This window comes from Onychomys torridus, chromosome 1, assembly GCF_903995425.1.
Source record: "Onychomys torridus chromosome 1, mOncTor1.1, whole genome shotgun sequence".
Lineage (NCBI taxonomy): Eukaryota > Metazoa > Chordata > Mammalia > Rodentia > Cricetidae > Onychomys > Onychomys torridus.
The window spans coordinates 64,299,489-64,313,086 of record NC_050443.1 but is presented as its reverse complement, the minus strand read 5'-3'; the positions used below and the strand labels follow the sequence as shown (position 1 = coordinate 64,313,086).

Here is a 13,598-nt window from a genome sequence, read left to right as displayed (position 1 = left end):
TCGAGGTTCTTTTGATGAAATATTTCTAATTTGTATTTGTATTTTTCTTGTAGCCTGGGGAGCATTTTTATGTGCACAGAGTCTTCTTTTGTAATCCTGTCCAAGATAAACCTCTGATTCTTCTTTTTTAAAAAGTCACTACTAAAAAAATAAAACTTAAAAGCCGGCTTACCAAAAGTGTTATGGACGGGGCATATGCTCGCAGGAAAAGGCATTTTGCCCTAGAATCTCTTAAATGTCTCCCAGTACAGGGTCAGGTGATGGATATCTTTGTGGACTATGTAGTCTCTGCCATCATCACTCAACTTGGTCATTGTAGTTTGGATGTAGCCATGGATCAGAAACAAATGAGTGGACAGGACTGTTTTTCATTAAAACTTTATTTACAAAAGCAGATGGTGAGCCAGATTTCAGCTGACCCCAGTTCTCAAGCATTTCCTGCTTTTTAACTTTCTGAGAAAAATTATAGTTCAAAACATTAAGGTAGATGAGTGTCATTTTTATCCCCATTTCATGGGTGTGGAGTTTGAGTGAAAAATGAGAGTATAGGTTCACAGGGAACAGCACCATTAGGAGGCGTGGCCTTTGTTGGAGGAAGTGTGTCACTGGGGGTGGGCTTTGGGGCTTCAAATGCTCAAGCCAGGCCCAGTGTCACTTGCTCTTCCTGCTGCCTGCAGAACTGGATATAGAATTCTCAGCTACCTCTCCAGCATCATGTCTGCCTTCATGCCTCCCACCACAACGATGATGGACTTAACTTCTAAACTGTAAGCCAGCCCCAATTAAATGTTTTCCTTTTTAAGAGTTGCCATGGTCATGGTGTCTCTTCACACCAATAAAACCCCAACTGAGCACTGAAGTGTTGAGAATGAAGCTCACCATGATCTTTGGAGATTTGGGATGAAGAGTTGTAAGGTTAGTCTAGTGATGCAGTGATTGCATGGTGGAGAACTCATCCTAAGCTGAAACATAAACATAGCAATATGTACATTTGTACATACACATATATTACCCATATACAAACACATGTGCACATGTGTAGACACAAATATACATATACACATATGCAAACACATATGTGTGCACACATGTGTACATATATACAAGCACACACACATATATATGTATATGCATACATACATGCATATAGGCACATGCACACATATACACATATGTTATACACACAGATACAAACATCATACATATACACACATGAACACATACAGATATACACACAGCTATACACACAGCATATGCACACTTACAAATACATTCACACATGTACATATACACAAACACACACATATATGTGTGTGTGCATGCCTGTGGACCGACATGAAAACATGCACATGCATATAGAAGTTCACCACAGCAGCCTTACCATATGGAAAACTTGGGAATAACTTAAATGTTCAATAGTAAATTCTCCATGCAAAATAATATTATAAAACCGTAAAAATGAGATTTGTTATAAAAACCTTTATTAGTTTATGCTAAGTGACATGAAGTGGGAAAATGTACCCACGAGAACTCAGCTAATTAAAATAAAGAGCAAGTATGTAGAGAAAAAGATTGACACTAAGTACGCCTACATAAAAAAAAGTGTGTGTTTTTCTTTGTAGAAGGTTGTCTGGGATTTTACTTGATGGGTGTATGTATATATGGGTATGGGTGTGGGTGGGTGGTGGAATTTTTCTACAGTGATCATGTTACTTACAGAACAGAAAAGCATCTCAGAAGAAAAATCCTAGACTAAGTTCATATAGCTCTCAGCCTGAGGCCAACTTCTTCCTATTCTGAGGCTGGCTTGATGTCCTGTCTCCCAGAGAAGCCAGGGGCAGGGTCTGGACCGCACAAGAGGCCTTGGGAGATGAACCCTATTGTGGCTTTCTAGTCCATAAATCTGTCCTCTCTGGGCTCACAAATTGGTGCCTAGAACCTGCCAACACTGCACTCTAGCCCCCAGTGGACCCCTTGCATAAATCAGATCTTCTTCATATAAGTAGGGATATGTGACCCTATTTTCCAAGACTCAGAGAAAGTAAGTGACCCATTCAAACTCCCATACCTGCCATGTGGAGCAGCTCTGTCTTGGATCCTCTGCCCCGTTCTTTTTGAAATATCATGCTTCACTGTTCTCACTCACTGCCAGCTCTCTGTACAACGGGTCCAGGAAGATATCTTTTTCCAGATGTATTGGAAAGTGCCCGGGGCTCCTGTGGTAAAGGCAGCTGTTGCGTGACTTGAGGCCTCCTGGTTTAGCTGACTGGGTGCCAGGGCCACAGAGAAGCTCCTCCTGTTTGTACTAGGAAATGGATGCCCGCAGGACTAGATGCTCACAGAGTTCAGAGAACAGGGAAATGGCATGTATTAGTCGCTTGACTCATCTCTGGGGCAAAAGTGTTTAACAGAAGCAGCTTCGGAGAGGAAGGGCTTATGTTAGCTCACAATTTGAGTCCATCATAGAGGTAAAATCATGGTAGGGTTCATGGTGATAGAAGCATATGCTTCTTCCATAACGGCCAGACCAGCAAACAGAGTCAGACCTGAAGCAGGGCCCGGCTATAACCCTCAAGACTGGCCTCCAGTGGCCTAGACCCCATGTCACAAAGACTTGGGGACATTCCCAGCCAGCACTGTCAGCTGGGGAGCAAGTGTTCAAACACAAAAGCTGTGGAGGACATGTCACATTCAAACCGTAGCATGGGCAAACCAGTCTGAGAGTGATAGCAGGTTGGAAAGCTGTGACGCAGTGATGCTACTGAGATCAGATTCCACGGGAGAAACAAGAGGTGTGATGACAAGGGAGGGGACCAGAAGACTCCGATGCAGGAGACTGAGTACTGAGTGGGGGACGTTAGGACATGGACTCTGGACCCCAGGGCGTGATGGCAGGTCTTGAAGGGAGGAGAAAGAGAGTGACTTGCCAGATTCTAAAGTAAAGAGGAATGGTTTGTAATTGGGCTGAGGAGCAGAATGCTTGCTGAGTATGTGCAAAGTCCTGAACTCTGGCCCCAGCCTCTCCAAAACAAACAAACAAAAACCGTTTTCAGTGGAGGAGGAAGGGTGACTCTTTCTGGAAGACTGAAGTAACAGAGGGGTGGCAGGGAGGCACAGCAGATGCAAGAAGAGAATTAGCAGAGGTCTGAGGGAGAGAGCATGGCTGTGTGTGCATAAGCAAGAGCGTTCCGTCCCCGGGGGGACTGCTGCTTGGACAGCAAGAGGTCAGCCTGGTTCTTACTGGGGCATTGGCTGAGGGAATCTCTGGGAAGGGACTGTCTGTTCACAGGGCAGCTTGTATCCAGGGGGCGGGCATTTAGAGGGCACAAAGAGACCCTCTGGGAAGGACAGAAGGGGGCGTGGACCAAGCATGAGGAAAATAGAGATGACTAGGGTGTCCAGTCAAGGAAAACAGGATGGAAGGCGGGAGGTGGGATGAGCCAGAGACACAGGTGTGAGAGATCAAGTCCTCCCACCTTGGGCTAGGGATGTTGCTCAGCAGGAGAGTGCTTGCCTAGCATGAGGAAGGCTCTGGGTTCAGTGCCCAGCGCTTCATGAAGACAAGTCATCCTGTCCATGAGGAGGAAGATGGGGGTAGAGAAGGGATGCTGAAGAAGTCAGCACTGGCCTCGGCTGACTGCTGCCAGGTAGCTGTTGGGACTAGCCTGGGACATCCAAACCAGCCAGCCCCCAGGCTTTGTGGGTCAGAAGAGTTAAACATCAGCATGGGCTCCATGTTCATTCCTTCTAAAGTCCCATTGTGAGCCAGCCCAAGCCCCAGGGCCGGTGAGCAAAGATGCATTCATATCATCTCACATTGGGATTCAGGACCCAGTGCCAGGGACGGCCACCTGCCTTCATACATCTCCACTGCTACAGTTGTCAGATCCAGATCCCTCTCAGGAACACACCTACAAGACATGTCAAACATGCTTGCATTCCTGAGGAGCCTGGAGTCGGGGCTCACTGGGCCCAAGGAAACCCAAGAAGCACGTGGAGAAACAAACGTTGGGGCAGTTGTCTCTCAGGGTCCCCACAGCAGCTCGTGGAGATGTGTTTATTCATTTCCTCCTGTTGCACCATGAGCGAACTTCGCAGCTGGGATTTATTTTCAGAGCACTCTGGAATCTGACAGACCCGCCTGCCTCCTGCTTCACAGCTGAAACCTTTTGCCATTTGGTTGATGATAAAGCAAGTGATGGATTACACTAAAAGGGGCTGTAGAAGATGCTGTCTGTGAGAGAGACAGACAGGTGTCAAAACCAGAGGAGCAGACAGCAGTCAGCAGAGTTCCAGCTCCGCTCTGCAAGATCGCTCAGACTTCACGTTCAGTGTCGCCTCCAGAGGAACTTGAAGTCTGAATGCACACCTTGCTTAGAGGTGTCCCTCCGCTGTGGATAAGATGGTGATTCTGTATAGATGGTGTCAGTATAGAGCATGCATCTACAGAGCTGTGCTCCACATCTGCAGAGAGGATGCCATGTCCCAGAGCACTGTAGGGGTGAGGAGAGCAAGCTGATCAGGCCCAGGCTAGAACCATATTTGTCAAATGGTCCCAATACAGTATCAGAGAGCCAGCCCAGGAAAGCACAGCATGCCTCAGGAGTGCTGTCCAGGTAGGGGACTACCTGGGTTGCACATACTTATCCTCCTCCATCTCCTTCCTCCTTTAGCTCACCAGGCCCAAACTGGGGGAAGGTATTTCTCAACGCCCTTCTCTTTCTAGTGAGCGGGACTCACTTAACTGACCCCGAAGGGGGAGCCTCTCGGGCCACTTTCTCATACTGTGTCCTTCATTGCATTTACCTCTGTTTGAAAGCCTGTTCTCTCCTGTCCTAGTCCACTGCTTTCTATTTGGCTCCATAGTCTCTCTTTCCCACCCCATAGTAATGGCCTTCTCTGTGCTGGGGTCACTGAATTGTTAGTGCTGAATAACTATTTGTGATCACTGAGGTAACAAGTGGATGTCATGATGTAATGCTTGGGGTCAGTCAAAGAGGGGGGGGGCTGTTCAGGGCCAAGGGAGTAGCCAGGAGCACACCGGGGAGCCATGAATTGCACCAAGTAGGCAGGCCCCAGGCAGAGCCGAGGAGGGTCATGAGGTGAGCAGAGGCCAGGCTATATACTTTCATATTGGAGTATGGGATGTGAATGTTGGAGACCATTGGTGGGGAGCATGAGAGATTTTCAAGAAAAGGTATGACTGGTTTACGACTACCATATTCACTGTCTGTCACTCCACCTTATTTCTTTCTCACTGAACCTTGATCTAGGCTGGCAGCCATCAAGCCCCAGCAGTCCTGTCTCCGTCCCCCAGTGCCCCTGGGGTTACAGACATGTATAGTCATGCCCAGCTATTTTACGTGGGTGCTGAGGTCTGGACTTGGGCTCTCCAGCTTGCACAGCAAGTATTCTTTCCCACTGAGCCACCTCTCCAGTCCCTCATGCTCTTCAGTGGAGGATTTGAGCAATTGAGTAGTAGAGGTGAAGACCACGGAGAACGGGCAGCTTTGGAGGGAAGACACATTTGTTTGCACCTGTGGTGCCTAAGAGGGGTCTGGCTGCCTGGCGCTTGTGAGACGTGCTGAGGAAGACTGTTCATGGTACGAGAACAATGACAGTGGGTTCTGCAGTGAGGGAAGAGAGAGTACTGAACTCTGACTCCAACAGAGAAAAACAGAAATGTAGACCCAGAGAAAGGGTGAGAACGAATCGGGTGGAGAATTACTAAGAATAAACATCAGAGTAAAGAGAATTCTTGCTAGACCCACTCAGCAGGATTCTTGCTGAATACAGGCCATGGTGATGATATCAATGGAGACCAGATACTGAGGGTGGAGATTTTGTTCAATAGTGTTACTCAGCTTCCCACTACTATGATAAAATACCTGGCATAATTATTAAAGATAAAATATTTGCTTTGACTCACGGCTTTGGAGGTTCCAGTCAGAGAGTGGCAGTTTGGGCCTCTGATGGGGTGTGAAATGACAGTGGTGTGGAGGTGTGCTTCAACACATACCTGCCTAACTCACAAGGTAGGTCACACAGGGAAGAATAGCCAGCCCTTGGCCCCACAATCATCAGGGGCACCCCCTCAGTGACCTAAGGACCATTTACTAGGCCCCACTTTAAAAGGTTCACCATATTCAATAATGCCATCCTGGGGACCAAATGTTTAAGACATGGACCTTTGAGGTCATTCGTGCAAACTTATAACACTGGTTTACCTTAAGGAGTTTTTCCAAAACTGTACCCTGCATGCCAGAAGGAGAAGCCCAGAGCTGAGCCCAGTTTGAGAGAGGAGACTCGGAGCCTCTGTAGAGTTTTGGTTAAAAGATAGTGTCTTTGACCTCTAGAGATGGGTGTCATGATGTCATCAGTCTGTAGGAGGCAGTAGAACAAGCGTCACCAAAGATCTCTCAAGGGAAGTGGGAAAGAGGAGGTCCAAAGCCCAGCACCAACAGAGGGTAAGGGCTGAAGAAGGTGAACCTCCCCTGCAAATGAGGAGCTAGTTGGAAGTCTTGGTGTTCCTGGGCAAGAATATTATCAGGGTCGTGTGGAAGAGAGGGACAAAGAGGACACGGGCCAAGGCATATAGTTTACAATTGCCTTGGAGATTTCCCTGTGACCTCGACTGGGTGGTATCCAGGGAGCTGTAGGGTAAAGGCAGGTTGCAGGGGTCCACCACTGGCAGAAGGCCAAATTGCAGACTGTGAGCATGGATAGAACAATCTGCCTGCAGATGAAGAGAGAAGCTAGGGTCTTCTGGGTCATTTGCTCTCTCCTCTGTGATGAAAGAGTTGTGATGTTGTTTATACATGGAGGCTGTGGACAGCAGGAAATGGAGACATTGGGAATGACTGAATGGGAAGGAATCAAGGGATAGAACAAAATCTCACTGGTGTCATAGATGTGCATGGAGATTCTGAAATATTTCTTCCCTTAAAGTGAGAATAGGATGGATGAGTGAGGCCGGGGAGGCAGAAGACAGGCTGTGTGCACAATAGGGAGAGAGAAGGACGGAGACACTGTCTAGCTCTCTGACTTTGGTTGGAGTTTCTGGTGACACTCATGCTGTTGGGAGCCTGTTCTGGAAGGAGCTAGTGAAGCTGCCCTGGAGCTGCACAGTTAACTGCTGGCAATGCAGCTCCGCCAGCAAAGGACTTGAAATGGCTGCTATGGGAGAAGACACTAGGTCACGGGCATCCAGGGGTCACCTCAAAGACTTTGGCATGAATGAAACTGCACAAGGAGTGTCTGTATACAATGACAAGAAAAGATGGAGGAGATGGAGCCCCTAGAGAGAGAAAGAACTCACAGGAAAGAGCAGAGGTGCCAGGAAGTCATGAGTAGTCCAGGTTAGGAGGGCTGCTTGTTTTTTTTTAAGACATAATCTCCCTGTGCATCCCTAACTTGCCTGAAACTCACTATATAAACCAGGCTGACCTTGAACATTCCAAGATCCACCTGCTGCTGCCTTCTGAGCACTGGCATTACAGGAGAGTGCTCCCATGCCTGGCTTGGTAGGGTTTTTTAAAGAGATCCATGTGTTGTTTGCAAAGTTCAGCAAAGCAGCCAGATCAAATAAAGGAAAGATGTGTTTTGGATTCAGCCATGGGGAAGTTGTTGGTCACCTTGGCAAAGGCTGTTATCATGGGGTTGGGGAGGAGGTGGCCAGACTGGAGTGACTTGAGGCTCAGGAATCCAGCAATGCAGCTGACAAGTAGAGATGGCACTGAAGAAAACAAGGCCTTGTGAACCGTATGGATTCTATGTCTCTGTGAGACTCTGCCAAAGAACACTGGAGGTGCCGAGAAAATAGTCTGTTCAGCCATGCCCAGCTTGCCCTGGCATGGCAGAACCATGGAGAGCTGTCCCCTTTCTCCCCAGCTCTAATCTCACACACGTGCTTCTCTCCCTCAGGCCGCATCCTGGACCTGAAGACTGGGACAGTGAAGAAGGAAGGCCAGCAGTCATCCATGCGCATGTGCATGGGCTCCCGACGCTCCTTCATCTGCAGGATGAGGTTTGTGGGTGGGCAGAGGCCAAGGCCAGTGGACTCACTTGACCTTTTGCTCTCAAGTCAGACAAAAAATACACCCCAGTTATGGACCCAGCATGGGCATGCTCCCCTTCTGCCTCCTATACGGCCTAGTAATTCACCATCCCCCACTCATTCTGTTTCACACCATTGTGTGCTGCATTCTTCTAGCTCTTTCGGGTTTTTTGGTTTTTTGGTTTTTAATGTAGCCATAGGTAGGGCTAGAATTTGCTATGTAGACCAGGTTAGCCTCTAACTCACAAAAAAATCCTTCTGCCTCTGCTTCCCAGGTGCTGGAATTAAAGGAGTACACCACCACACTTTTAATAACTCTGTTCCACTGTAATAACTCTGCCCCAGTGTAATAACCCTGCCCTAGTGTAATAACCCTGACCCAGTGTAATAACCCTGCTCCACTGTAATAACCCTGCCCCAGTGTAATAAACCTGCTCCAGTGTAATAACCCTGCTCCACTGTAATAACCCTGCTCCACTGTAATAAACCTGCCCCAGTGTAATAACCTTGGTCAGTGTAATAACCCTGCTCCACTGTAATAAACCTGCCCTAGTGTAATAACCCTGCTCTACTCTAATAACCCTGCCCTAGTGTAATAACCCTGCTCCACTGTAATAACCCTGCCCTAGTGTAATAAACCTGCTCTACTCTAATAACCCTGCCCCAATGTAATAACCCTGCTCCACTGTAATAACCCTGATCAGTGTAATAACCCTGCTCCACTGTAATAACCCTGCCCCAATGTAATAACCATGATCCACTGTAATAACCCTGCTCCTATGTACTCTTGGTATTTTTCTCCTGAACATCCTTCGAGGCCTTTTACATGTCTTGCCTCTCCAAATTCTGTATTCCTCAATATGGTTTGTATTGAAACCACTGATCCCGAGATTATTCTTGTATTTCCTGTAACAACTCACACCTTTTAAACTGGTCCCCAACTATTATTGATTAGACTTTTTGTTTGTTTTGATCTTGTTTTGTGTTTTTGAGGCATGGTCTTATATGTCCCAGGCTTGCATCAAACTCATATAGCTGCAGATGACTTTGAAGTTCTGATCTTCCTGTATTCACTTCCTAAGTGCTAAGACAAGGGGGCCACCATGCTTGGTTTATATAGCATAGGAGTTCCAGGACTTCCTTTATGCTAGGCCAACACTCTACTGACTAAGCCATTTTCCAAGCCCCGTTGATTTGTATTTAAAATGTAAATGGTTTGGTTTCATGCTTCAATTATATCATCCTAAGGACAGAGACTGGTTTTTACATCTTTGATTTTTTCTTTTTTGAGATGGCCACTTATGTAGCCCAGTCTAGCACCCACTCTTGATCCTCCTGCCTCAGCTTCCTGAGGGGTTACAAGCTTGAGCCACCTTTGCCCAGATGGTTTATGACTCTTTGCACCTCCTTGACTTTCAATAGAATGTTTTGTATATAGTTATTGCTTAAAGTCATGGAAGATTGGATCCATGACTCCTCACCATCAGCAAAATCTGAAAGGGAAAGAGAGAGAAAAAGAGAGAGGGGAAATTCCTTTGGTTCTTTGTGGAGGAAAAGAAAGGCCAAGGCAGCATTTTGCATCATTAAGGTGATAATAAGGAATGAGATATATAATATATATCTTGCAGATATCTAATAGCACATGCAGCCAGCCACAGGTAGAGTATAAAATAATGAGATAGGTCAGATATGAGACTATGTCCTGTCCTGTTGAGGAAATGGGGTGCCATTACTAAGATGGGAAAGATGGCTGGGAGCTCCTTCAGGGAAAAGGGGAGTAGTCATCCTTTCTAGACTGAGGTGCCAACCAGACAACTCAATGGGAAGGATGAGGGGTGAATTGAGTGTATAACTCCAGAACCCAGAGGAAATGCTAGGACTGAAGATGGACTCAGGGACCCATGTTGAGATGGCAGCTAAACTGGGAGACAGACACCAGAAGGCAACAGAGACAGGACAGCACTTGGGGCCCAGCTCCTCCAATGGTGGAAAGCTGAGTTGAGCATCCAGGCAGATGGGAGGGAACCAGAGGGGGCTAAGGAAGTATCTGAAATGCCACTACTGAGTCCCAGATGCAAGATCTGAGGCTTTAAGGCTACTCCTCAGAGTGAGAAGCAGCAGCTGGAACTACAGGCAGGCAAGCAAGACAGACTCAGTCTTCCGCCCAGCCCACCCTGGAATGCACTTGTTTGTTCTAGGGCTATCTGCAAACAGCTCTCCTGACCAGTGTGGGATTCTGCATCCATCCTGGTTTAGCACAGCCTTGCCTGCACCATTAGCCTTGTCTCCTCCCCTTCAGGCTGTGTGATCTTACTGAGCTGCCCGTCCCAAGCCAAGCACAGCAGAGCCACTGGCTAATGTCATTTTACTTGGTTGTCGCTGCTAGAGGTTACTTAATACTTGCACATCTTGTGGGTGCTATGATACTCCAAGGATAAAATGCTTTAAACTGAGTATTTATTCTTCCTGATTCAACATCATCTGTGTGTGTTTTAGCAAAATCTTTTTCTGTTGGCTGGAAGGTAGCTCTGTTATTTAAAAAAGAAAACAAATAGTCCAGCATGATGGTGTGTGCACTTGTAATCTCATTGGGGATTACATGGGGAGGTGGAGACAGGCAGACTCCTGGGGCTTGCTGCCTTGGGAGAGACCACGTCTAAGTAAAACAAGTGCATGACACTTGAGGAAAAACAGCTAAGGCTGTCCTCTGTCGTCCACACAAATGTGTGTATATCTGAACACATGTGCCTGTATACATGTATACATATACACACACACAAAAAGAGAGACTCAGAGAGAGACAAGAAGAGAGGAGAGAGAGAGGGAAGAGAGAGGCGGGGAGGAGGGAGAGGGATACAAACCTACAAGTCATATCACCAATGTTGCCTGCTCCTCACCCCTCGGTGGTCCTTTTACAAAACACCGCTTTAGAGTCTGGTGAGAGAGCTGTTATGTTCCCTGCATCTGCTCCTCTCCAGGATGAATACTGGACCTCTTCCAGAAAGCCCTGACAAGGTGACAAGAAGGCCCTCGAGTGGTGCATAAATGGTCTCTCTGACTTAGGATGGAGTTTCACTGGCTGCCTGCTTTGTGTTTCAAGTGAGCTGGGCACAGGACTTGTGCACAGCCTCTAGCCAGAAACAAATGATTATCAGCTAATGCCACAGCAGGGGCCTCTTGACCTAGCTTGGGGATGGTTAGTAAGCCCAACTGATATAAATTCTTAATTAGCCGCATGAATGAAGTGCTTGGAGGCATCATAGCACACCGTTTCTATTGGCAGGTAGAGGGTTACTGTCACCGCCCAGATTGCTCCATCTCTCCAAGCCCAGGCACACCTCCAGTCCAGGTACTCAGAGTTGCTCATGAGGGTATGAGCCCGTGCTACCTGGACTGGCATGAGAGATGTGCAGCACTTTGTCCTGCCTAGAGCATGACATCACCAACAAAGCAACACAGCTTCCTCAGGACGCTGGGCGCAGTCTGCCAGGAAGGGGCAGAGAGCCCTGTTGGCATCCCTGGGTGGCAGTGTCACAGACTGATCCTGCTATGAAAACGACGACTCCAGTACTGACAGCTCGACAAGGTCTCAGAACATGATTGGACTTTTTTTTTTTTTTTTTATATGTTGCAAATGAAGACATCCAGGCTGGCACTTGTCATGTAGTTGGGAAATGGAAATGCACTTAGCAAATAGGCCTGCCAAGTGGTGGCCAGAGCCTAGATGGTTGATGCCTGCGATGCTGAGAGAATCATTAAGAAGTGATCGGGGAGGTCCTGCCATTGTGGAGAGTGCTTCATCCCCAGGGTCCCCTAGAGGGGCCTACAGGCAGACCTGATTCTCTGCCTGTGGGTCCCTTATCTCCACTGTCTCTCTTGCCATCAGCAGGCTTCCAGCAGTGTGGTGGTTCCTAGAGCCAGCCCTGGCAGGGGAGGGGTATCCACAATGTGGTGCTCCAGCCTGGGAAGATGCTACTGTTGGTTCAGCTGTCAGCATCTGTTTTGAGTTGGTGTCTCTGCCCAGGCCTGAACAGACGCTGCTGCCGTCATCACCCTCCTCCTTCCCACAAAGCCACCGGCTCCACTGACATGATCTGTGGGACCGAGGATAGCTAGGCTTTTCCCTTTGTCTTTCTGCAACTCTCCAGTACTAAGGGATTGTGAGATGGTTCTCATGCATGTTAGAAATTGGCCAAACTCTCCTCCTGATGGCAACCACAAGTCAAAAGCAGGCAAGCCCACTTCTGCCCTTTGGAAGGATATTATCCATGGGACTTCTGAGTAAACATATATACCAGTTGAGATCCATCTGCTTAATAGCAGGGTTACCCTTCAGGGCATGGGGGTGGGGGAATAGAAAGTGAGAGTAGGGGAGAAGTTTTACAAGTGCTGGTCCTAGGTAACTTCTCTATCACTTGGTGCTTGACAGCAGCATGTGGTGGCGGGCAGGAGCAGCCATGGAGGCATCTTCTAGTGTTATGGCTTTTGTGCAGGCCTTGGGTAAAAGGATCCTTAGCCCTGCTGGTGTTAAAGCTCATGTGCTGGTCTGTAATATTGAGATTCCTCAGCTCTCAGCCACAGTTGGCATTACGGTTTCCAGGCAATCTTGGTATCGTGTATTCGTCAGCCTTTGATGACAGCAAGTGCTACATCTCCCAGGCATGTGGTGCTGAGACTCTCAACCTTAAAAGCTTGACTACCATAAAATTTTTCCAACAACAAGGCCCACAGTCTCTGTGCGACTCTGCAGGCTTCTAACCATCACTGTCTATCTGCTGACCATCCCGCCTCCGCTTACGCAGCTCAGCGGGGGGGGGGGGGGGGGGGGGGGGGGGGGGGGCTTAGCTGTGGCGGGCAGTGCTGCTCTCCTGCCTCTGCCTTCGCCATTGTTCTTCTCTAATATTTTTGCATGTTACCAGGTCAAACTGTAATAATAAAAAAGTAATTAGATGGCAACAACAGCAAAAAGGTAGTTAAGAAAAGACTGCTCCAGAAAAGCTGCTCTCTGGACTTGATGGAATAGCAAAAGAGGCAGCACAGGCGAATGTGTTGTGTTCCCCGCCCCCCCCCCCCCCCCCCCCCCCCCCCCCCGGCTCACAAAGTGGCCTGAAGAGTCTGCTTAGGTAGCCAAAAAGGGTATTCACATCAGTCTTAGCAATTGGTGCATGCAATGCAGGCTAATGTTTGCCCCCCCCCGCCCCCGTCACAGGCTAACCCCTCTAGTTCCAGTCCTTTTAGTGATCAGAAGTGCTCCCCTCCCGGCTTAGGTAGAAATAGCTATAAAGTCATCTAGAGTTCACCCAGGTTTTTAACAGTTAAAAATTCCTATAAGGAACTATTTCAAATAGCTCTGGCTAGGGCCACATCCCCCAGAGTGGTTTTTACAAGGTGTCTATGAAGTGTTTAGAGCAGCCAGTGCACACATAAGGGTGCTCTGACTGGCTGTTGGACTAATATTCCTTTTGTTCAAGATAGTCAGCGATGCAAGAAGAAGTCCTATGGCCGTGGGTGAAAAACTTCAATTGCCCCGTCCATGTCTCGA

The 13,598-nt window shown here is 47.8% G+C and overlaps 1 protein-coding gene across 4 annotated transcripts in view; it reads left to right on the top strand.

The window, feature by feature from the left end:
* Nucleotides 1–13,598, top strand: part of Arnt2 (aryl hydrocarbon receptor nuclear translocator 2) — a 143,627-nt gene that overhangs the window by 71,503 nt on the left and 58,526 nt on the right. For all 4 annotated transcript variants that reach the window (XM_036185984.1, XM_036185992.1, XM_036186000.1 and 1 more), the window contains exon 6: nucleotides 7,924–8,026. In XM_036185984.1, the coding sequence (XP_036041877.1) occupies nucleotides 7,924–8,026 (103 nt within the window). The remainder of the gene's footprint in view (nucleotides 1–7,923; nucleotides 8,027–13,598) is intronic.